The sequence below is a fragment of the Mus musculus genome, chromosome 14 (assembly GCF_000001635.26).
Source record: "Mus musculus strain C57BL/6J chromosome 14, GRCm38.p6 C57BL/6J".
NCBI classification, from domain to species: Eukaryota; Metazoa; Chordata; class Mammalia; order Rodentia; family Muridae; genus Mus; species Mus musculus.
Genome location: NC_000080.6, coordinates 42,236,570 through 42,261,545, shown reverse-complemented (window position 1 = coordinate 42,261,545; position 24,976 = coordinate 42,236,570). Strand labels below are relative to the sequence as shown.

Sequence of the window (24,976 nt, the reverse complement as noted above, 5' to 3'; positions counted from 1 at the left end):
TCAATAAACAGTGAATGATTTATGAATAGATGGGAAACTTCATGGTGCATGCAGAATTCAGAGTTCTGGTCTCAGGAAGTAAAGAATTTTTCTTGAATGGAAACACTACAAAACTCTCAGTAGAGTTCAGGAAAAGGTGGATGGGCCTCATTCTTACTTTGGGCCTATTGTACCCAAATACAGGGAGGATTCATCCCTATACTATTTGATTGGAATGCCTGCTGCATTGCTTTCCAGGCTCAGAGATAATCAGCTACCCAAACTATAACTATTACTTTTTCATTACCTATTTTCTCCAGTTCTCCATAAAGGTTATTCATCTGACTACCTGAGAGACAGAGTGGGCTTCTAACTACCCCACCATCCCCCCAGACACCTTGGACCTTTGTCATAGTGATATTGCATAGCTCATGATGGTAGACAAAGACAACACAATCAATTTGGAAAGGCTTTACATGATTTTTCCACTATTTTACTGGAGAGTTTAGGTAGCATTTTAGCATGCATTCAGCACACCCAGGTCAACAAGGCAGAAGGAACAGATGTCAATGCCAGAGCCCCTCCTGAAATTATGGATCCATTAAAATTGAGGTTTCACTGGACCCGAGGCCTATTCATCCTCGATCCATCCAATTGAGTCTTAGGTATCTTATGAATACAGGATCATATTATCTCCAACAGACTCAGGCCTAGAACTGGGAACTCAAAAATGTAGAAACTGGAGAAGTGAGAGCTAATGGGACTACGAAGAAGCAATCCAATGTCCCTGTTGGCCTTTGTTCACAGATGCCTATTTTGTCTGGTTGTTTTGGAGATAGAGAGAATGTGGGATTTTAGCTTTTGAAGAAGGGACATAAACTTTACAATTTGATGTTGCCCCTGTCCCTGACTTCTTCTATTGCCAAGTACAAGGGTGTTTTCATTGCAAAGAAATGGGGTTGTAAATCAGAGATTTCATGAAAACCCATTGCTCACTTTATTGAAACAATGTCTCCTCTCAAGGCAGTTGCACACTAATACATATACTCCAACTTGTGTAAAGGTAAAGGTGCAGGAGTAGGTTTCTGTCCTCTGGGAAACAGAGACACCTGGGTAAATCGACTTTTTGTTACATGACTGGACCCCAGTAGTAGATTTATATTGGAGAAGAATCTCCCTCATAAAAGGATCCTAAGGAAGATGAGCTAGCCATGCCATGGCACCAACAAACTCTCCCCATTCAAAGCACTGGACTTGTAGTGAAGCAGAGAGAAATCTCTAGCTTTGGAAGGAGAAGATGCTAAGAGGTATCCCCAGGGGCAAAAGAGAGACTCCAGGAAAGGGCACCTCAGAAACTGGTCAGATGGGGCAAGCTGGTAAGCCGGTAGGCCATGGAAGTTCCAGGTGACATCATCAGTAGCCACTTCCCTGGACAATCTCTTGTATCCAAGAGAACCCTAGAATCTTCTGTGATGTCGCCAGTGTTGTGGTAACCAGCGCAGCTTGTGGGGTATTCCTTCAGATCCTCATGGGTTCCCAAGCAGGCATGTTGTCCATGCTCCTCAGGGTATTTCAGAGAGAGAATAGAATACACACAGACACCAGACCAAGGCAGAAGGAGGCCGGCCGCCCATCATGGTGGGAAAGGGCAAGAAACAACTGGTCATGGAGAAGGCACAGTGAGTCCTGGGCAAGGTTTGGGGAGCTCCCTGGGGGATGTGGGCTTCAGCTGGTCCTTCCAGGAATAGGGATTGTGATCTGGATCCTTCAGATTCCTCAATGGTAGAACCAGAGTCAAGAGTGTCTGATGATTAGTCTTACAGACAGCCTGGTATTGACAAGCCTGCAGGGGCTTTGCTGAGAGATCTTAATTTCCCACTGAATGGCAAATTATGCAAAGACCAAGCTCTGTGAGAATAGAAAAGTGTTGTTCTCAGGATAGAGTGTTCATGTACTTCATCTTTTTTTTTTTAAAGATCTACTTATTTATTATATGTAAGTACACTGTAGCTGTCTTCAGACACTCCAGAAGAGGGAGTCAGATCTTGTTACAGATGGTTGTGAGCCACCATGTGGTTGCTGAGATTTGAACTCCGGACCTTCAGAAGAGCCCATGTACTTCATCTTAATATAGTTTCCTCTAAGATACATAAGCATGTGATGCCAACAACAGAGAGGGCAATTCCCCTGCCTATGAATCAAGGTCTCAGACAGTTTGGTATTGAACTCACATGATGTGGACTGATTCACAGTCTGGTTTCCTGTAGCAGTGTACGAGCTCTCATCATGCATTTGAAGAAGACGAGAAAAGCGTTGGCTAGTATGCTGAGAGGTACGGCTTTGGTTGTCAGATATGAGCTGACAATGCCCTCCATTTATTCTTGCCAGGCCCAGCTTATGCATTTCAGGGCTAGGGCGATTACAATAGGAAGTCGGGCATATGTTTAGTGATGGTGGTTGTGAACAGGGACATAGCTGAGGAGCCCAGCTTCAAGACAGCTATGATGCACTATCAGGGATTCTCAGTGTCTCTAGATTTTCCTCTTCCTCAGGCTTCTGTGTGGGACAAAGCATGGTTTCCCTTTCCCTGCCCTATTATCTCTACAAGGTTACTAGTGTTTTTCTACCTACAGGGTCTGCTGGGGCAGCATCACCCCAAGCCCCCACCATCAATGATCAGGAGAAGAGACACGAGAGGTTGGAGAAGCTCAAAAGAGAGCTCCAGAACATAAAAAATGCCAGAGACGAACTTCAGGGAATCCTGGCCAACTACACTAACAAGGATTTAAATGACAGGTAGTCATTATGCCCAGTTCTTTGCTGACTATCTTGGGCCATCCCTGTTAAGCCCAGATTCCCTCATACCGCAGGTGGCTACAACTCCAGGCTGTCTGCATACCCAAATCAATTTTGCTGATTGGATTTTCGATGCAGAACTTCAAGTTCAGATAGGAGTGAGATGGGGGTCACAGGAACTTTTGATTCCTCCAAAAGTAAATCAGAGCCTGTGGCATGAATCACAGTCTGGGGATGAAGGTAGTAATGTGTGAGCTCCCCTCCTGCCATTTAAGAAGCTTACACAGGTTTTGGTTGGTGGGAGTTGCTAGGTAATGTTTGTTTATAGCCAATCCTTTCCATAATTGACCAAGTGGTAATTTGGGTCCAATTGGTCCTGTCAACAGCTGGAGGGGCCTGTCCCACATACTGCCTCTCAGTATGACTGGATTGGCTGCAGTTCATAATGGCTTTTCTCAAATTTTGTTCATTATAATCTCAGATAAACCGAAATCAACTTATTTATTTGGCATTCTGATTGACTGTGTGTGTGTGTGTGTATCTGTGTCTCTGTGTGTGTTTATGTGTGTGTGTAAAAGACAGAGCTAGAAAGAGACAGAGAATGAGAGAGATACTGGGTGCATGTAGCTTGTGTGTGCATTTGTGGATGTGTGTGTTCCTGTGTGTGTGTGTTCCTGTGTGTGCAGCTTAAGATCTAGAGAGTCTGTATCATGTGATATATCCTGAGGTTGTGCCTGACTCCATTTCCAGGCAATAATAGTGAAGAAGCCAGGGAGGTTCATTTTTAGTAGCACAGCACTTAACCTCTGTGCTCACTGTGGATGCACATTGGAATCTCCTGGTAGGTTATAGAGGCTTTTCCCTGTAGATATGATTATGTCCTTTGGGAATTGATGTAGCAATAGAGCCAAGGATTGTCAATTCCGTGTCTAAAACCAGGAGGAGAATCATACAGATTTAATGTGGACCCAGGCCTGTGACACAGATTCCTGGAAAGTTCTGGGAGAACTAGTCTATTCTTTCAAACCCCTACAGGAAGCTGAGGCAGATCAGCACCCTGCCTTTACTTCCCTGGGCTTACTGGCCCAAGCTGAAGAGTAATAAGTTTAATAAGCACCAAGTGGAACCGGTAACAAGGAGCTAGGTCAAGTGGCATATATGGGGTGGGGTAGTGCATGATTCAGCTTGAATTGAAATGATCCTTGTATCCTTAGTTCACGGGACAATTTGTTCCTTGGGCCATGCCCTCCCACAGGATCAACTTTGAGACATTCATGCTTCAGATGCAACATGACCAGGTGATGACTGACCTGAAGAGAATGCCCCAGGACATCAGTGAGGCCTTGTACAAGTGCAAGCAGTTGACTAAAGAAAATCAGTTCTACTGGTGAGTGACTAACAGGGTCATGACCCAAGACGTAGGCACAGGACATGTCTGCCAATCCTTGTCCTTGAACTAAAGTGAGGACTCAGGTTCTATACTGTTAGTCTCTAATCAATAAGCCTGCATCCTTCAAACAAGGCACTAAGATTTTAACATCTTGGATCATTTTGACCAAGTGTGAAGAGACTGGGAGCCCCTCAAGCCACTGTCCTTTCCAACTAAGTATCCTCAAGATCGAAAAGGTGTCCACCATGATGGAGATATCAATAAGCCTTGGTCCTCTTGGGCTCTGAACATAGATTTATAGATGGGGTTTCCAGGAAAGACATAGAAAGATTCTGTGATGCTTGCGTCTCTTCACTCCTAGAGAATTTTGCCCCAGGTGGGTTTTTTTATACCACAGACTTATAAGCACATATAGACCCCATGTTCTTTTCTGAGAGATACATGAGTCCCTGTTGGTGTCAGGGATTTCAAAAGTACCTTGGGTCTTCTGGAAAGTGGCAGTCCTCTGGATTTGATCTCCCTCTATGGCCAATCTGGATACTTGTTTGGGGCTGCCTGGGGATCAGGGCCAATGATGAAGGAATGGTCTTTGGAGGAATGGGAGGAAGATGGATGCTTCCTGGATTCACCATGTTTTGTTTGTGGCTCAGCTTCAGGAACTGCCACCTCCTGATTGAATCTAACCTCATCCAGCACAAAGTCAGGATGTTGAGGAAGGAGAACAGACAGCTGCTAAGGGAGCAGATTGCATTGGAAGAATGCAACATAGAAACAAAAATACTATGTAAGGAAGGCAGCCAGAAGATCAAAGACCACTATACTAAGCAGCAGCAGGTAGGATGAATGAAGCATTAGGGGCAGAATGCCCTAATGTGTGATCATAAACACAGTTAAGCCTATGTAACCATCCTGCACCTTATCCAGTCTCTCTCCTATTTCTCATCCAGTTTTACACTTCTGTGATCATTTCCAAGACTTTCTGTGGACTTACCCTCTTTTGAAGAAATTGGATTTCTGCCATGCCCTCTCCTCCCCATCCTAGTCGGCCACCTCTAGCTTGCCACTCTAGGCAGAGGAGATCCTGGACCCCTGAAGGCAACCCCTTGAGGCTCTATGGTATGGAGAGGTGCCTCAGGATGCCACTTCCTGAATTATCTAGGAACCAGGTCCTCTGTTCTGCTCTATGGCAACTCATCCTGAGGGGCTTGGGCCTGCCCTCTCCTAGGACAGAAGGGCAGGCTCCAATTTTATTTTGTATGTGTGTGTGTGTGTGTGTGTGTGTGTGTGTGTGTGTGTGTGTGTGTGTGTGTGTCATGGCTTGGCTGAAAAGATGCAGCGTCCTTTCACTGTCTCCAAGATGAGGTACTAGCACAGGATGGAAGTACCTAAGGAGCCATAAGCATAGCAGGGCTATTGGATTTTGTTTTTGTTTTTGTTTTTGTTTTTGTTTTTGTTTCCTTCATGAGTATCCCCTTTAGAGTTCAATGCTTACCCTTGGGAAGATTTGCATGAAGCACACTCTTGCTGATTACAGTATCCTTTCAGTGTGCATGAATTTCCTGTGATTCCCAGATAGAGGGGTACCCAAGGAGAGCCAAGGAAGGATTCAGCACTCCAGAAATAATAAGAGCCTTCACTTCAAAGTTTGCTAGGCTCCCTAGAAGGCCTCTGTTTAATGTTAGATTCAGACACTGATACACACTTATTTTTCAATATCAAGTATTTAGACTATTGGAGAAATGTGGTGTTTTACTTTAACTCCAGCACAGTGTGTAGTTCACAATCCATTGTCAAGCAATTTTTTTACAGTTGAGAATAACATCCAGGCCCAGGTGCTCTCTTCCCCTTCTCCTATGGGGATACAGGAAAGATCTCAGATGAAAAGTGATACTGGATTGTCCTGCTGAGTAAAGCTGGTATTTGCTGGATCGCTGACATGGAAAGATCTCACCAGGCTTTTCTTCTCTCCCTCCTGTAGATCTGAAATATTCTGCAGAAGCTCAAACAGATCAGAGACCAGGTCAAGATCTTGCTCAGACACAACAGTTCACCAGGAGCACTGGGTGTGCAAAGCAAATTAACCACCATTGCATCTAATCCTTGTAACCATGGCAATCTTGGGCTGCATGAGTAATGAGGCCTTTATTTTGTCTAGCCTCTGGTCCAGCAAGACTGCCTGTTTGGAAGGCTTCAGAGAAGTGCTGAGATACATCAAGATCTGCTCGGCATCCAGGAGGGCTCTGAGAATGCCAATTTTGGCTGGTCCTGTTGGGTCATCTAGAATTATATCATGGTGATCAGTCAAGTGAATTTGAAAAACTTTGAGGTAGCATCTGTAACATCTCTCATGTTAGCCTTGGAAGGACTAGTCCATCAGCAGAACACCCACCCCAATGAAGTATGCCTATATTCATCCTGAAGAGATTATTACCATCAGTGACTGCCTTTGCACTATTTCACCAAGGCCAGCAAGAGGCTGTAGGTCTGTGCTGAACATCTGCAGCAAGAGAATGATGCTTAGCTTAATTATTTTGTTTAGTTTTGGTTAGAGTTTTGATTTCTTTGTGTCTTTGGTTTTCCTGTGTTTTCATTTAAAGTTTCATTATATATTCACTATCTTTTTGTTACTGTAATTAATTTGCTTTTTTGCTAAGTCTATATACTGTATAAACTGACTCCCTACTTTAAGTTGTTATTGAATAAAATTAGTGTATTGTTATGGATAAAACATCATCTCTAATTATTTCTATCATAAGGACAATCTGCATTTATGTGTGGTTCATACATAGTCCTGTAACACTAGAAGTTTCAGGCAAGAATGGGACTCTTCAAGTATCATGTTGTTTAGGCTTCATAAGTAGTACCCAGCCAGCCAGAGCTCCACAGAAAATTGAGATAATGTGTCAAACTATGTGGATCCCAAAGTCAGGATGAAAAAAGTATCCATGCTCTATCTCTATAGTCATAAATTTAGCTACAGTTATGATGTACTCTCCTGTGCATGACCACATCGGACAAACAAATAAGATACACAACAGTATTTCACTAATACATCCCAGGAAATAAAAATATTCACATTGAGTAATTAAAATATTCTGAATTATAAAGTAATTTGGATAAAAATGACCTTCAAAAGTCATTTCATAATTGAATGTTTGATACCTACCTCATAAAAATGTTTTAGGAAGGACTAGTAGATATGGCCTTGCTGGAGGAATTTTGGCACTGGAGGTTGGCATTGAGGTTTCAAAAGCTCATGCCAGTCCCTGCCTCTGTCTTTGTCCCTGTCTTTGTCACTATCTCTCTGTCTCTGTTGATCTCACAATGTTTCTCTCTTTTTCTCTTATCTCAGTCTACACTCTCACTGTCTCTGTCTCTGCTTCTGTCTGTTTGTCTGTCTGTCTGTCTGTCTTTCTGTATCTATCTCTTTCCTCTGCCTCCTCTATATGTATCCGATGTAAGTTCACCTACTCCTCTAGTGCCATGATGTCTGTATGCAAGCCTGCCTGCCTCCTGCCATGATCCCCACCTTGACAATCCTGGATCACCCTTTTATATTGTTGGCCAAACCCAATTGAATATTTTCTTTATACGTTATCCTGGTCAAGGTGTGTCCTAGCAATGAAACAGTGAATAAGAAAGCAAAACAAACTCTTAATCATTGGAAAGATCAGCTACGAGATGGGAGAGGAACTTCACTAAGTGTACATATGACAGAGAGTTCATTTCTAGACAATCGGATGGTGTTAAAAACTATACACCAGGAAACCTGCCTGTTAAACATTAAAACATTTTAAATTTAAACATTTCAAAATGTTCTATGGCTGTCCATGGTAGAGCACACCTGTAATCCCAGCAGTCAGATGGCAGAGGCAAGAAGAACTGCATGAGCCTCCGCACAGCCTGGTCTATGTACTAGATTCTGGGACAGCAGGGATAAGTAGAGAGTCCCAGTCTCAAACACACTCCCTTCTAATGTTCTGTCAAACTGAACAGAATCTTCAAAAGAAGAGAAAGAAATGGATAATAGATATGTATTTAAATGTTTAATATCCTTCTTCATCAGAAAAATGCAAATTAAAATAGTTTTAACATTGTATCTTACTGCAGTCAGAATGGCTATTACAAGTAGACTAAATGACCACAACTCTTGGCATGACTGTGGGGTAAGAGAGTATATATTCACATGTACAGTCATTATGAAAAACAGGAGAAATGTTCTGGAAAACATTGCTAGAGATAGATCTTCCATAAGAACCAGCTGTACTATTTGTGGTGTTTGAATGAGAAGAACCCTTATAGGCTCATAGATTTGAATACTTGGTCAACAGGGTATAGCACTCTTTGATGGAATTTTGAGCTGTGGCCTTGTTGTGGGGGTGGGCTTTAAAGTTTCAAAAGCCCAGCTCAGGGCCAGCATCCCTGCTTCCTGCAGATCCAGATCTAGAACTCTCAGCTACTTCTCCAACACAATGTCTGCCTCTGCATGATTCTGTCAAGACAAAAATGTACTAAAGTTCTGAAATGGGAAGTAGGCCCCCATTTAAATGCTCTCGTTAAAAGGTCCATCATGGTCCTGATGTCTCTTTCTAGCAAGAGAACACAGACTCAGACACTATTCCAGGGCATATAGCCAAAGGCATTATCCTAAGTCAGAGACCTGGGTGTGCTCATGTTCCCTCCTGCTTTATTCACAATGGTCAGGACATCAAAACAACCCAGACATAAATATAACTGATGAAAGGATAATGAGTACATGGTTCATATACACAATGGTAAAGAACTATGACAATATAAATGAAATTTACAGGTTAATGGATGGACACATGAATAATATTTTTGAGTGATATAACCCAGACCCAAAAAGACAAATACCACATCATGTGTCTTATGTGGATGGTAAAATTGAATGTCTAGAAATGTGCATTTAAACTGCAGTATCCATAGAAGGTAATGCACTAGTGTTGGGTTATAGGAGGATATTTCAAGAAAATAATAGAACACATAATTTGTGAAGGAGAAAAAGGAAAACAGTAGGACAGAGTGAGGTAAATGTCTTGAGAGATTGCAGAGGAGTGTGGTGGCTTGAATATGGGAGTGGTACTTTTAGGAGTTGTGGCCTTGTTAGAAACAGTGTGTCAGTGTGGAGGGTAGGCATTGAGACCCGCATACTAAACATATGTCCTGGTGTCTCCTCACATCAATAAATCTCAGACTAACACCTGGGACAGTAGACTACCATGTCCAGAATTTGGTAAAGTTGAGTGGGTTGGAAGTCCCAGACCCACAGTAGATGGCAAAAGTGTTACCTGCTTCCTACCAGGCCTCTTTCATGAGACCAAAATCTGTATATAGGAACATGGCCTGTGGTTATTTAGAAGAGAATAGGGTTCTCCCTGCTAATGAGGTAATAGAAGATGGTAGGGTTCAGTCAATAAGCTTCCCTTCCTGGACATTCCTTCCTCAGAAGTTACTTAACTTCTAGTCTAACCTTAAGACATGTTATGCTTTCATTTCCATGAAAAACAATCAATAAACAGTTTACAACCAAGGACTGTCTCTCTCATCAAACCAACTGTGGGTTACATGGATAAAAAGCCTTTGCCTACAGAGCCTTGCCATCTAAGTCTCCAACAGAAGGCCCCTCAATACTCCTGGGCTAGTCACCTCTGAGCTAATCCAGAATTCCCCATTCCCTGATTTCAGGGCTAGTTCTTAGCCTGCTGGCCTCCTCCATGCTCAGCTCCTCTGAGACTTCTAGCAGTGCCTGCATGTCCAAGATTCTGAGAACCCCTTGCCCAGTTATCCTTGCAGGCCAGCAGGGTCAAACCTGCTGTGAACTCTCTGCAACCCAGCACTGTCTGGATGTCCAGGATTTTGTGGGTCCCTGTCCCCAGACTCCTAAACATAGGCCCGTGGAATTCAGGACAATATACTACCCAATGAAAAGCCCAGGGCCAAGTTTGGGTTATCTTGTTTTGGGTTGCTCATCATTAAGTCTCAAACACTGTCCCCAATCATTAAAGACTACTGCCATTTCCTTCCTTCTTTCCTGGAAGATAATGGTAAAAACACATTGCTGAAGAAGATGGTATCTGGCACAGGCATCAATTCAGGCATCTATCTCATTATTTTCTGTGTGTTGAGAACATATTTATCACTCTTTTGCAGTTACTTAAAGATATTTGGCCCATTACAACCCACCACATTTCTATAGACGTGGTAATCCCTTGGTAGCCGAGATTGCAACTCCCTGTGTCCCATCACCCTTCCAACATCTGTCTTAAGATCTGGCAACTGTTATTCTAATTTCAGCTTCTCTAAGTGGGCTAAACTGAAGAGGGAGCCCAGGGCCTCATGTATACCAAGCAGCAAACACTACAGGAAAATACACTGTACTTCACCACAACACACTGCACCACACCACACTACAGTATACTACACTAGAGAACCCCCAGTCCTCCTGTTTCTCTGAGATCAACTTTCTTTCTTAACCCTTTCTCAGCCTTCCTGCATGGATTATCTGCCCAAACAAGTTGAATGTAGTAAACTAAAGTGAACATTTTCTACTTTCATAATCCACATTGAAATTTACTGTGAACTCTGTGCAGAGTTCATGACCACCAGGAACACCTGGCCTCCCTTCTCCCCATTGTCACTTACTGGGTTCCCTCTCCATTTTTTCTGTTGTCTTTCTAATCTGAGGATACAGCCTTGGATACTCAGATTTTGGGTACTTTGTCCTTTCCTTCAGACCTCTGTATTTGCTGTGTCTCCCCTTAGGACTCTGTGCATCAGGCTGAGTACTTAGTAGAGCTGTTTCTAACTCTGCATCAACAGATACTCACAAGAGCTTCTGGCCCTCAGACAGGTGGTTCTTCAAAGCTTTAGAGAAGAGATGTGACTCTGAAGAACACCCTGACTCCTGCAGACGGATGGCTGCTGAACAAACTCCATGACTAGTTGTCCCAGGAGGGTTTTGGGACTCCTCCAAATCTGGCTGCACTGCAGCTTCTCCTAGAATTCAATGTGGATGCCTTACAGGTTAAGAGGATCAGTCAAGTACCAACAAGGTGGCCACATGGACGCATCCAGAAAGGCATGGTACAGGAGAAGCTGAGAGTCCTACATGTTCATGTGAAGGCTGCTAATAGAACATTAATGTCCAGACAGCTAGGGTGAGGGTTTTGACCACACACACAGTGCCCCATATACTCAAACTTGGCCACTCCTTCTTATGTTGCCACTCAGTGGGTTGAGCATATAAAAACCATAACAAATATTGATGCAAAAATACTCAATAACATCTTGGAAACTGTTTCTAATAACACATGCAAATGATCACTCACCATGACCCAATACGCATCATGTATAGGATGTAAGAATGATTCAGTGTTTTGGAATTCATCAAAGTAATATACTATGTAATAAATTTAAGAAATTATTATTTGATCATCTCATTAGATACTCTATCATCCCAGGGATGCAGGAATGATTCAATATATGGACATCCATCAATGTAATCCACTATATAAAATAACTTAAAATATATTGGATAATCTCATCAGATGCCGAAAAAGTGTTTGACAAAATACAATATAACTTCAAGATAAATGCATTGGAGGAATCAGAAAGTCACGTTTCAGAAAGAAATGAGCAAAATAGAGCAACCCAGTTGCCAACATCAAAATATATGGAGAAAAATTTGAAGCCATCCCATTAAAATCAGAGACAAGGAAAGACTTCCCCCTCTTCCCCTACGTATTGAACATAGTCTTTGACATTTTAGCCAGAGCAATCAGGCAAAAATGCCGATCAAAGTGATACAAATTGGAAGGGAGGAATTCAAGACACTACAATTTGAGGAGTATGGAATATTACACATAAGTGAGCTCAAAAAAATCCAGGAGAGAACTCCTACAGCTGATAAACCACTTCAGCAAAGTCAATGGATACAAAATTAACTCAAACAATCCAGGAACTTTCCTCTACTCAAAGGATAATTATCCTGAGGAAGAGATTTTTTAAAACTACATACTTCACAATAGTCACAAACAATATCTTGGTGTGCCTCGAACAAAGCAAGGGAAAGATAATAATGAATGACAAGAACATTAAGTCTCTGAACAAAGAAAACAAAGAAGACCTTAGAAGATGGAAAGATCTCCCATGGTCATTGATGAGCAGGATTAATATAGTAAAAAAGGTCCATCTTGCCAGAAGCAATCTACGGATTCAATGCAATCCCCATCACAATTCCAACTCATTCCTTCACAGAGATAGAAAAAGCAATTCTCAAATTTATCTGAAATAACATAAACCCAGTATAGCAAAAACTATTCCTAACAATAAAAGAATGGTTCAGGAAATCACCATCCCTGATCTCAAAATATACCACAGGGCAAGTGATAAAAATGTCATGTTTCTGGTATAGAGAGACAAGTAGACCAACAGAATAGAATTGAAGACCTAGAAATGAACCTACATTCATATGGTCACTTGATCTTTGTCAAAGGAGCCAAAACCATCCAGTGGATAAAAGACAGCATTTTCAACAATTGGTGCTTGTTCAACTGGCAGTCTGCATATAGAAGAATGCAAATTGATGTATTCTTATCTCCTTGTACAAAGCTCTAGTCCAAGTCACTCAAGGACCTCCACGGAAAACAAGATACATTGAATCTAATACAAGAGAGAGCAGTAAAGAACCTCAAACACATTGTCACAGGGGAAATGTTCCTGTACAGGACACCAATGGCTCATGCTGTAGGACCAAAAACAGTGTCAAATGGGACCCCATAAAATTGAAAAGCTTTGTAAGTCAAAGGATGCTGTCAAAAGGACAAAATTGCACACACATATAGGGAAAACTTCTGTACCAACTCTACATCTGATAGAGGGCTAATATCCAAAATATAAAAAGAACTCAAGAAGTTACACTCCAGAGATCCTAATAACCCTATTAAAGAATGGGGTACAGAGCTAAACAGAAAATTCTCAACTGAGGAATCTTGAATGGCTGAGATGTACTTAAGAAATGTTCAACATCTTTAGTCATCAGGGAAATGCAAATCAAAATGACCCTAAGTTTCCACTTCACAGCACTCAGATGGGCCAAGAACAAAACTCAGCTGACAGGTGATTCTGGCAAGAATGCGAAGAAAGTAGAACATTCCTCCATTCCTGCTGGGACTGCAAGTTGGAAAAACCACTTTGGAGATCAATCTGGCAATTCCTGAGAAAGTTGGAAATGGTTCTACCTCAAATACAGGTATACCACCATGGTACATAAACCCACAAGATTCTCCAATATATTAAAAGGACATATGCACTACTATGTTCATAGCAGCCTTATATATAATGACCAGACTCTGAAAACAACCCAGATGTCCCTCAACAGAAGAATGGATACAGAAAATATTGTACAGTGTACAGAAGTACTACTCAGCTTTTAAAAACATTACGTCATGAAATTCAAAGGCCAATGTTTGGAAGTTGAAATATCATCCTGAGTGTGGTATCCTAGTCACAAAAGGATACACATGGTATGTAGTTATTGATAAGTGGAAATTGGTCAAAAAATGCATGGAATGCCCACAATACAACTAACAGACCAGGGGAAACTGAAGAAGAAGGAAGATCACACCAAAGTGTGAATGCTACAGTTCTACTCAGAAGGGGGAAGCAAAGAATGTTTGGAAGTAGGAGGAGAGAAGGATCTGGGAGGGAGAGAAGAGTAGGAGGTAAAGGGGGTTCTGGCTCAGATATGGGAGGAGATGGGGAAGAACTACAGAGGGAAAGTCATTTGAAAGGAGGTCTGTACCCATTGGGGAGGGAGAACTGTGTGTAGCCACTATAAAGTCTCAGATGCCAGGGACCCAAGAGATTCCCAGAACCCAACAGGGAAGACATTAGCCTAAATACCAAACAAAGGGGAAGAAGGAACTATACAGACCATATTTATTGGATAAGCATGGCAACCTTTTAAGGTTGGGGCTACCCAACCACCTCAAAAGTATTAATCCAGAATTCCTTCTCTCAAAAGGAAATGCAGGGATAAAGAGAGGAGCAGAGCTTGAAGGAAAGGCCATCCAGAGACTGCCCCAACTTGGGATCCATTCCATCTGGAGTCACCAAACCCAGTCACTATTGCTGATGCTATCAGGAGCCTGGTTTGTTTCTTTCTTTCTTTCTTTCTTTCTTTCTTTCTTTCTTTCTTTCTTTCTTTCTTTCTTCCTTCCTTCCTTCCTTCCTTCCTTCCTTCCTTCCTTCCTCTGTCTCTCTCTGTCTCTCTGTCTCTCTCTGTCTCTCTCTCTCTCTCCCCCTCCCTCACTCCCTCCCTCCCCCCTCTCCTTTTTTCCCCTCAGATGGAAGAACATTTTTGTTCCTTTTCCCTATTCACAGTGTAAAAATGATAGATAACATTTGTATCAAGTTAGAATTATGTAGGATTTTGGGTAATCAGGAGATGACTCAGTATATCACTATATAGCAATGGTTCTCAACCTTCCTACTGCTGCAGCAAATCTTTTATGTACTTCTTCATGTTTTGGTGATACTCCCGCCCCCATATCATGTAATTATTGCAATGCTACTTCATAAATGTAACTTTTGGTATTGCTGTCTCTTGAAATGCTATGCATGCAGCCAAACATGAGAACGAGCAAGTGGACCTAGATTCTGAAGTTAGGACAAGGACTGAAGGAACAGAAGGGGCTTGCAACCCCATAAGGAGAACAACAAAATCAACCAAACAGAGCCTCGCAAAACTCACATGCACTAAACCACCAAGCACATAGTACATGAGGGGATATCCAGAGTTCCAGCTGGATACGTAGTAGAGGAATGCCTTATCTGGCATCAATGGGAGGGAATGCCCTTGGTCCTGTACAGGCATGATGATCCAGGGATGGGCAATGCTAGGGCACTGAGGCAGAAGTGTTTGGACGAGGGGGTATAGGAGCACCCTCATACATAGAGGCAATGCTAGAAGTAGAGGGGATGAGGTTTTTGCAGGGGGAACTGAGAAGGGGGATAACATTTGGGATGGAAATACATAAGAAAATCAACAAAGAAAAAGTAAAAATAAAGGTATAAAAATCACAAATGGGGCAACCCTGGAGAAGGACAACTTACAAAAAACATCAGGGTCTACAGATGCAAGCCTCACCAACAGAACATAGAAAAGAGAATCTCAGGCAAAGGAAATACCATAGATGATAATCATAGATGATATTAAAAAGTCACTCAAAGAATATACAGAGTAAAAAATTCCTTACTCAAAACATCTAGCTAATGCAGGACACAATAAAAAGAACAAAACTAAGAATAATGGAAAAAGAAGTGGGTGAGGGATAACAGTTCAAAGACCCAGAAAACATCTTCAACAATATGATTTTTAAAAGTCCTTAACCTAAAGACAGAGATGGCCTTAAATTTACAAGAAACCTACAACACACCAAATCATTTGGACCAATACAGAAAATCATCCTATTACATATTAAACAAAAGTATAAATGTACAGAATAAAGAAAGAAAATATTACAAGCTCTAAGGAAAGAAAGTCAAGTAACATACAAAGAAAGACCTATGAGAATTACATTGACATGTTACCAGAAATGGTAATATCTAAAAGATCTTGGACAAATGTCTTTCAGACTCTAAGAGAACACAAAAGCCAGCCTTGGTTACTATACCCAGAAAACTCTTTATGACCATAGTTGGAGAAACTAAGATATTCTGCGACAAAAACAAATTCAAACAATACCTTTCCCCTAATTCAGCACTACAGAGGATACTAGAAGCAAAATTCCAATAGATTGTGTGTAATTATACCCAAGAAAACACAACAAATGAATAATCTCACAAGACCCCAAAGAAAGGGAAAAGCATGTTGTCTCCATTCCCTGCCCTATTATCTCTACGAGTTTACTAGTGTTGGTCAACCTACATGGTCTGTTGGAAAGGCATCACCCCAAGCCTCCACCACCAATAAGCAGGAGCAGAGAATGAAGAGGATGGAAAAGCTCAAAAGGGATCTCCAGAATATCAAAAATGAGAGAGACGGACTCCAGGGAATCCTAGCCAATTACACTAACAAGGATTTGAACAACTGGGAGTCATTATGCCCAGTTCTTTGCTGACTGTCTTGGGCCCTCTCTGTTAAACTCAGATTCCCTCATATCACAGGAGGCTACACCACCAGGCGGTCCACATATCCAAATTCATTTTGCTGATTGGATTTTCGACACAGAACTTCAAGTTCAGATAGGAATGATATGGGTCTTAGGCACTTTTGACTCCTCCAAAAGTAAATCAGAGCCTGTGGTATGAATCTTAGTCTGGGGATAAGGGTAGTATTGTGTGAGTCCTAATTCTGCATTGTAAGAATCCTATACAGGTGTTGGTTTGTGGGAGATTCAAGGTCCTCTCTGTTTATGGCCAATCATGATTGCAGTTTACATGGAGGTAATTTGGGTCCAACTAGTCCAGTTAACAGCTGGAGGGACCTGGTCCCACATACTGTCTCTCAGTATAACTGGATTGTCCATAGTTCATCACTGCTTTAATCAAATTTTATTCACTATACTATCAGATAATATGTGTTCATTTGGCATTCTGATTGTGTTTGATTATGGGGGGTGGTCAGTGTGTGTGTGTGTGTGTGTGTTCCACTTAAGAGCTAGAGTGTCTGTATAGTATTCTGGGGCATGAGATTTTGCTTGACACAGTTTCCAGCCAAAAACAGTGAAGACCGAGGGAGCATCACTTTGAGCAGCACAGCATATGAGCTCTGTGCTCACCTTAGGTGCACACTGGAAATGTACTATCCTGTAGATACTGATTATGTCCTTTGGGAGTTTATGTAGCAACAGAAGCAAGGATTGACAATTCCTTGTCTACAAACAGATGTGTCATCACAGGTTTAAGGGGGACCCAGGACTATGGCACAGGTTCCTGGAAAGTTCTTGGAGAGCTAGTCTATTTTTCTTGCCCCTTCAGGGAGATAAAGTAGGTCAAATCCCTGCCTTTACTTCCCTGCCTCTACTGACCCCAGGCAAAGAGTAGTAAGTTTGATAAGCTCCAAGTGGAACTGGTAACATGGAGCAATGTAGTGGCATATATGTGTTGGGGTAGTCCACGATTCTGCTTGAATTAACATGATCCTTGTATCCTTAGTTCATGGGATTATTTGTTCATTGTGCCATGCCCTCCCACAAAATCAAAATTAGGACATTCATGCTCAAGATGCAAGATGACCAGGTGATGACTGACCTGAAGAGAATTCCCCAGGACATCAGTGAGGCCTTGTACAAGTACAAGGAGTTGATTAAAGAAAATCAATTCTACTGGTGAGTGACTAACAGGGTCGTGATCCAAGCACTAGGCACAGGATATGTCTGCCCATCCTTGTCTTTGAACCAAAGTAGGGGCTCAGTTTATATACTGTTTGCCTCTAAACCAGAAGCCTGGCTCCTTCAAAGCAAGGCTCTAGGATTTTTACCACTTAAAGTCATTTTGGCCAAGTGTGAAGAGTCTGTGAGCAACTCAAATCATTGTCCTTTCCAACAAAGTATATTTGAATGTAGATACATAGATAAGGTTTCCATGGGACACCTAGAAAGACTGTATGTTGGTTGGGTCTCTTCTCTTCTCCTAGAGAAGGTCTGCCTTCTACCTACAGGTGATTTTTAAATAACATGGACATATAAGCACACATGTGTTCCAGGTCCCCTTGAGAGATACTTAAGTCCCTGTTAGTGTCACAGTTTACAGATGTACCTCGGCTTCTGAAATATGGCTGTCCTCTGGATTTGACCTCTCTCAATATGATGCTCCGTGGCCAATCTGGACAGTTGTCTGGGCTGCCTGGGCACCAGGGTACATTGTGGCAGGGATGGTCCTTGGAGGAGAGGGAGGAAGATGGATGCTGACTTGTGTAATCATTTGTTTGTTTGTGACTCGGCATCGGGCACTGCCACCTCCAGAGTGAATCTAACCATCTCCAGCACAAAGTCAGGATGTTGTGGAAGGAGAACAGACAGTTGCTAGAGGAGCAGATTACACTAGAAAATGCTCCAACGAATCAAAGAGGCTGTGTAAAGAAGGCAGCCTGAAAACCAATGACATATGTACCAAGCAGCAGCAGGTAGGGTGCATAAATCATGAGAAGAAGGTTGCAGTCATGTCTAACCTTAAGCACAGTCAAGCCTAAGCAACCATCCTGTACCTTATCCATGCTCTCTCCTATGTCTCATCCAGTTGTTCATTTCTGTGATCATTTCCAAGACTTTATGTGCAGTTATCCTCCTTCAAGAAACTACATATTTGGGAAGTAAACAATCCTGCTCAACTAAAAGCTGCATTCCTTATGATAGATAGGTTGAACACATAGTATACAAGTACATGCCAGTATGTAAATGGGTTCTATGTGCTTGCCTTCATTGTAGTAGCACAGAATGTTGATTGATGAAGTCATTTGCTTCTTAGGGTTCATGTGAGATCACAGGCAGGACAAAATTTGCATGTATTAGATGCCAGTGGAATTGCCATATGAGTGGAAATCATTGCCTTGGGTGGGGGGCTTGTATGCTTTCTCTCCCCTTTTCCTGCATTGCAAGATGGTCTCATCACTCTGCCTAGATCTTGGCTCACACTGAAAGACAGTGAGCAGGTACTTGTCAGTCCTGTTTTCTGTCAGTGTTGCTAGAGTTCTTTACTAGAGATTATATTCTGGAGCTGACTGATCAACAGGGATGTGAGAAAGGCTTCTCTCAGCCTGAGTGTTGGTGTGAGAGATGTGAGGCTTCAAGAATGAAATTTCACTAACACTCTCAACCTAGTCTAAGAAATGTGCCCCCTGAGAAATGTTAGTGCCCAAGGGATGGACAGCAGAGTCCTGTGTCTCACATTAAACATAAGCCTTCCATAGTCCCCATTCAACTGTTTTTCTACCATCCATTGTTATCTCCTCATACTTTTCTACTCACTTATGATTTTTGGACAGAGAGAGCGACAGGTGTATGTATATATATATATATATATATATATATATATATATATATATATATAGAGAGAGAGAGAGAGAGAGAGAGAATGTGTTTGTGTGTGGCATAAGCATGTGTGTACCAATATGTATATTGTTGGGTGTGTTGAAAGTCCAGTTATTTATGTGAGGTTTTGTTCAGTTTTATTTTTTTGTTTTATTTATTTATTTATTTATTTGTGTGTTTGTTTGTTTATTGGGACAGCTTTTTTTTGTTTGTTTGTTTTTTATTCAGCCTTTCTGTAACATATTCCCTGGAAACCAGGTCTGTCACTGAACCTGAGACTTCCTGTTTTGTTTAAGCCTTCTGACCAGCATCTGTGAATCTACTGTCACCTCCCAGGCAGAGATCTTTGTAGGGTTTGGTCTCAATTAATTGTTTGGAGATTCAATTGCTCATAGCTAGGAAGATCATGGTGTTATTTTCTATAATTTTATACAAACATTTTAGTGTTTTGGGTTTTTTTATTTGTTTGTTTTTGTAACTGCCAATTCATTAACAAGGAGGAAGACAATGCTGTCTGCTTCAGGTGCCAGACACACAACTTGACTCACTGTGCCTTCTCATGAGTTTTATCTCATCATGATGGAAACTTCAGAAAGTGGTAGTAGGGAGGGTGTAGACCAGAGGTGGTCTTACCCAAGAAACCTGGGCTATATGTTTTCCATAGTGGAGTGTTTCAACAATTAATGCCTTTCTTAACCAAGAGAAACCAAGTTGCCAACATTTAAAAGTGAATGAAAACATAGATAGTCCAGCCCACCTTTTCCAAATCTTACCATGTGACCTCAGATTCCCCTTCCCAGTCCTTCCCTCATTCATTACAACTTCCAGACCCTGGGTTTGGAGGCCCACCCATGAGAGAAAAAACCGCAAAGCAGGCATGGTACCCTTGGAATATGAGTATGATATGGGGAACAAAAGGAGTGCTCAAAAACAGCTAGCTGAAGAAATGAGACAAAATGGGGCTCCAAGGATCTCGATGTTCCTATTGAAAGAACACTTAGGAACCTAAAACAACAGCCTATCCTTCTAAGATGGAAGTGTAGGGCTCTTGGAGGTCATAGGGCAGGAGTCCAGGCACCCAGGAGTCACAAAAGATGGTTCCCTGGCCTGGTGGGAAAGCTTTGGTGTTGTTTGAGGAACCACAGAAGCCAACTTACCTGGATTATCGTGGCACTCCATCCACTGGTCCTCAAACTCCAGGGGCCCTGGGATCAAGCTTCTTTGTGAAGTTCCACTTCTGTGTCTGTCTTCTGCTGCAGGGCCTTCACAAAGCACTCTTTCTCTTGCCTGCCTCGTGGATGCTGGCAGGGATCACAGGAGATTCTCAGACCCCTGTGTCAGGAGGTGAGGACACCAGGCAAGATGTGACCTTCGTGGCCACTTCCAATCCAGCCACATGCTCTTGGCCCCTCCCAGTTGGTCACTGCTAGCTTTCCTTCTAGGCAGAGGAGTTCCTGGACCCCTGACAGCAACCCCTTTCAGCTCTATGGTATGGAGAGGTGGCTCAGGATGTCACTTCCGGAATTATCTAGGAACCAGGTCATCCGATCTTCTCTATGGCAGCTATCTCAGAGCAGAGCTTCTTGGGCCCAATACACTCCTAGGACAGAAGGACAGTCTCCAGTTTTATTGTTTTCTAATTAAACTCTTTAGTAATAAAAAGTTAAACATGTAAGCATTTTAAAAATAAAACTTAGACTCCTTTGCCTTCATTGCACTAAGATAAACCCCTGGAATCTAATGAGTGTCTTACTGTCTTCACCGAGTGGATTCATGGAATCCTACACTGCAACCCTTTGCTGATGTTGTTTTGCTGAGTCTATCATAGACATGACTTTGCTTCAGTACAGATTCCCTCTCATTGTTTTGCAGAATGCTGCATTTAAGAAAAATCAAGGCATGTTAAGTCACTAACCTCTTTTTGGCTACCATTATTCAAGTGTGTGTGTGTGTGTGTGTGTGTGTGTGTGTGTGTGTGTGCGCGCGCGTGCGTGCACATGCACAACTGGTTTTTAAATTGGGTACTTTCTTTACTCACATTTTCCCGTTTCCAGGTTTCCCCTCATAAAAAAAAAAAAAAAAAAAAAAAAAAAAAAAAAAAAAACCTCCCCCAATTCCCTTTCCACTTCCCTTTTTACCTTCCTTTTTACCATTCCTGTTCCTGGCCCTGGTATTATATAGCATGAACTGTAATGTGTTGAATTGCAGCTACTGGATAATATCTATGGCTAACTGTTTTTATTGGTGCTAGAGAGTCTTATGAGAAGTAGCTAAGCTAGGTTTAAAGAGCAGAATATATTTCATCTTGGAGCTTGCTGGAGGACGTTCTTCTGAACTCTCTTTTTTAGAACTTTGAATCTTGTGTGGACCCACTTGTGTGTTCAGAGGACCGATTTGTCTGTTTTATATCATACTTGTAGAAGCAGCAAATATCTGCATGGAAAAAGTTCCTGAAAGGAAATCAGCACAGGCCCAGGCAGCACAAGTTGGGTTAATTTAAGAATCGATTACACAGCTCAGGTCCTAATACTTCCTCAGTTGTCAGGAAATGTGCTGTAATATAGCAGTGTTTTCATTGGGGTGTGTGTGTGTGTGTGTGTGTGTGTGTGTGTTTGTGTGTGTGTGTGTATATATATATCTTTGTGTGTGTATGTGTTTTTGCCCAGGTGTTTGTGAGCATGTTTATGTGTAATATTTATGTAATGGTAGCTGCTTGTTGTAGGTGCAAGTATATAGTACTGTTCATTCATGTATTCTTTTCTTTTATATGTGTGTGTATGTATATGTGAAGGCACGTATTCATGTGTCTCTGTACACATATGTACGTATTTGATTGTATATATTCACATAGTCACTCTGTGAGCAAACACCTTAAATGATATAATAGAGGACAACTTAAAAGAGAAAAGTACTCTGTCAGTTCATTTTGCATTGGGGAAACAGCTGGTCATCATGCCTCTCCACCTAGCTCACTAGAACAAATGGAGACAAACATGGTGTAAAGTCAGATTTTGAAGAGTTTGTATAGGGAAAAGTGCTTATCTGTATGAAATCATTTGTAATAAAAGAAAGGAAGGTGAAACCTGGAATTAGCAATGAGCCTGCTGTGTTAAACCCATTTGGCTGAGAGTGAAAAAGGCGGGCTAAGCCTTTGTGTTCCCTCTCTGTACATCATGAATAGTGACTGCACAGTGGAGGACCAGGGGACTTCTTGCATCTTCTTGGCATCCTAGTTTATTTTCATCCTTGCCTGCTACCATTTTCTTTCCAACTTTGTCTATGCTTCTTTGTCTCTTTTGTCTCCCTTCTTTGGAGATTGTTCAGGGTGTTATGATTTGAAAGATTGAGTTGTTTGGATTTGAGACTGTCCCAAGCCAAAGGGCCATAAGTATGGTGAAGTGTAAGAACAGGGCTGCCTCAGACAGCCCCTTAGGCTCATGATAGTCAGAAGAGCAAACAGTCTGTTCTGTCTGTAGCCCTCTGTAATTCCTGTTATTAAAAACAGCTTTAAAATTTCACCAGCTCAGGACAGGTATTCTTGCTTCCTGGAGTTCCAGACACAGAATTCCCAGCACCATGTCTGCCCATATGATGCCATGCTTTTGCCAAGACAAAAATGTACTAAATTTTTAAAAATATAAGCCCAGTTTCAACCTCCCACATCCAAGGCTACATTTTCCTACCCTCTAAGTAGTGTAGCTGCATTTCCATCCAGGTCAATACCAGACAGTGGGCTTATGGCAAATATAGTCTAACATCTCTGCATTTGGTCTGCCCAGTGGCTTTTCCACACCTTTACTGCAGGGCAAAAAAGCAAAACCAAACTAAGAGAAGGAGGTAGTATGGGGGTGGGATAACTGACTGAAGACTTTTGAAAGGGTACATGGAAACCAACAATTGTAGAACCATTATAATACACAAATCCATATAAAGGACTTTAAATAGAATTAATCTCTTATGCTGACAATGCCTCCCCTAAATCCCATAAACTATCAAATGAAAAACCCAGGGGCAGTTTTAGGTTATTTTGTTTTGGGTTGTTCATCATGGAAGTCTAATACCCACTCAGGAAACATTAAAGGCCATTGGGATTGCTCTTGGATACTTTCCAGAAGTCAATAGTAAGATCACATTGCTGAAGATGGTAATTGGCACATCCATCAGGTCAGACGTCTGTCACATTAGTGTGTCTGTGTGTGTGTGTGTGTGTGTGTGTGTGTGTGTGTGTTGTGTGTGGAAAACATACCAATTTCTCTTTATCAGTTGCTTGGAGATATTTGGCCAATTGTTGCCCACCACAGTACTTCTACAGAAGAGGTAATCCATTGGTAGCTGAGTTTGCAAATCATTGCCTTCGGTCTCCCTCTCAACATCTGTCCCAAGATCTGTCACCTGCTCTTCTGATTTCAGCTTTTCTAAGTGGGCATTACTAGAGAGGGAGTCCAGGGTCTCAGGCACAGTAAACATTAAGCATTACATTATACTACACTTCACTACTCTACACTAGCCAACCCCAGTCTTCCTGTGGAGAACTGAGCTGAACACAAGCAAGCACTCAAGTGAGCTAGTAAGCATATATGTGTTCATTTCTCTCTGTTTTGGACTGTCAGTGTGATGAGACCTATAATGTGAACCACCAGCTGTTATGACTTCCTGCAATGATAGACAGTCCCATGAAACTGTAAGCTAAATGAACTGTTTATTCCCTAAGACACTTTTTGTCTTGGATATTTCATCACAGCAAGAGAAATGAAACTACCACCTCTAATGAGCCTTTTCATTTGTCCACCCTGTCACATCTTTTCATTTGGAGACTTTGAACTATTTACTTAAGTTCTCCATAAAATATTGAGTAAGTTTCTTGGGAGTGAACTTTCCCTCTACAGTGTTAAGTACTAGAGTATATTTCTAGAGTATATTGTAGTTTGAAATCTCTTACCTAACAGTATCCATCTCCTTCCTTCTAAACAAATCTCGGCAACAACCATCTCATCAACTCTGAAATCACACCACACATCATACATCCTTGCTCTACTCCCCACACAACCTATGCACTAACCACACCATAACCATAGCTTATGTCTTTTGGCCAAATTATATCCTAAGAGGATATACAGTGGGGTGATACATGGAGGAGAGAAAAATACGTTTAAATAAAGGAAGACCTGGAAAGATGACCCAGACAGTAAGTACTCTCTGCAAGTAATAGGACAGAAAATAATAGAACAGGACACTTCATGTTCTTATCTGACCTAGACATGGCACAAATGTGTGTATCCCTCCATGTTAAAATGTTCATGTTTACTACATATATCAGACACACACACACACACACACACACACACATTTTTATAAAAATTTTTATCTAACAACCACTGAAGAATGTCATGCCCTGTCCCTGACTTTCCATTCTTCAGAGAACGATGATCTGTAAGCAGAGCCAAAAGTTAGAAATGCATAAGGCATTCAGTACTTACAGAAATAAATGCATAAGGCATTCAGTACTTAGTGAAAGGCTTTGGTTCTGGGTAACCCCCTAGGCTGCCCCTACTGTTTTCATTGCATGTCATCTACTCCTCACTATCATGGTGCCTTTCTTCTACTCTGTACAGCTATAGTACTGTCGTCTCCGCATACTTGAAAGACCTACTGAGATTTGTTGAAAGTTTCTTTTTTTGTGTTAATAATCAAAGGAAAGTAGACTAGAATAAAACCTGTGTTGCTGTAAATCTCTCCAACCCAAATATATCCCAGCAAG

General features: G+C 41.7%; 1 protein-coding gene across 1 annotated transcript; it reads left to right on the top strand.

The window, feature by feature from the left end:
- The first annotated feature begins 1,450 nt into the window (after nt 1–1,450).
- Gm17026 (predicted gene 17026) lies at nt 1,451–6,893 on the top strand. The gene is made up of 5 exons (NM_001378714.1): nt 1,451–1,658; nt 2,613–2,775; nt 4,031–4,162; nt 4,816–4,999; nt 6,144–6,893. Exons 1-5 carry the CDS (start codon nt 1,508–1,510, stop codon nt 6,147–6,149), a joined length of 636 nt encoding a protein of 211 aa, NP_001365643.1. The 5' UTR covers nt 1,451–1,507; the 3' UTR covers nt 6,150–6,893.
- The last annotated feature ends 18,083 nt before the right edge of the window (nt 6,894–24,976 follow it).

Coding starts and splice junctions, on each gene's coding strand:
- Gm17026 (NM_001378714.1), top strand. CDS start 1,508: ATGGGTTCCCAAGCAGGCATGTTGTCCATGCTCCTCAGGGTATTTCAG. Junction 2,776..4,030: donor AACAAGGATTTAAATGACAG/GTAGTCATTATG, acceptor GCCCTCCCACAG/GATCAACTTTGAGACATTCA. Junction 4,163..4,815: donor AAAGAAAATCAGTTCTACTG/GTGAGTGACTAA, acceptor TTTGTGGCTCAG/CTTCAGGAACTGCCACCTCC.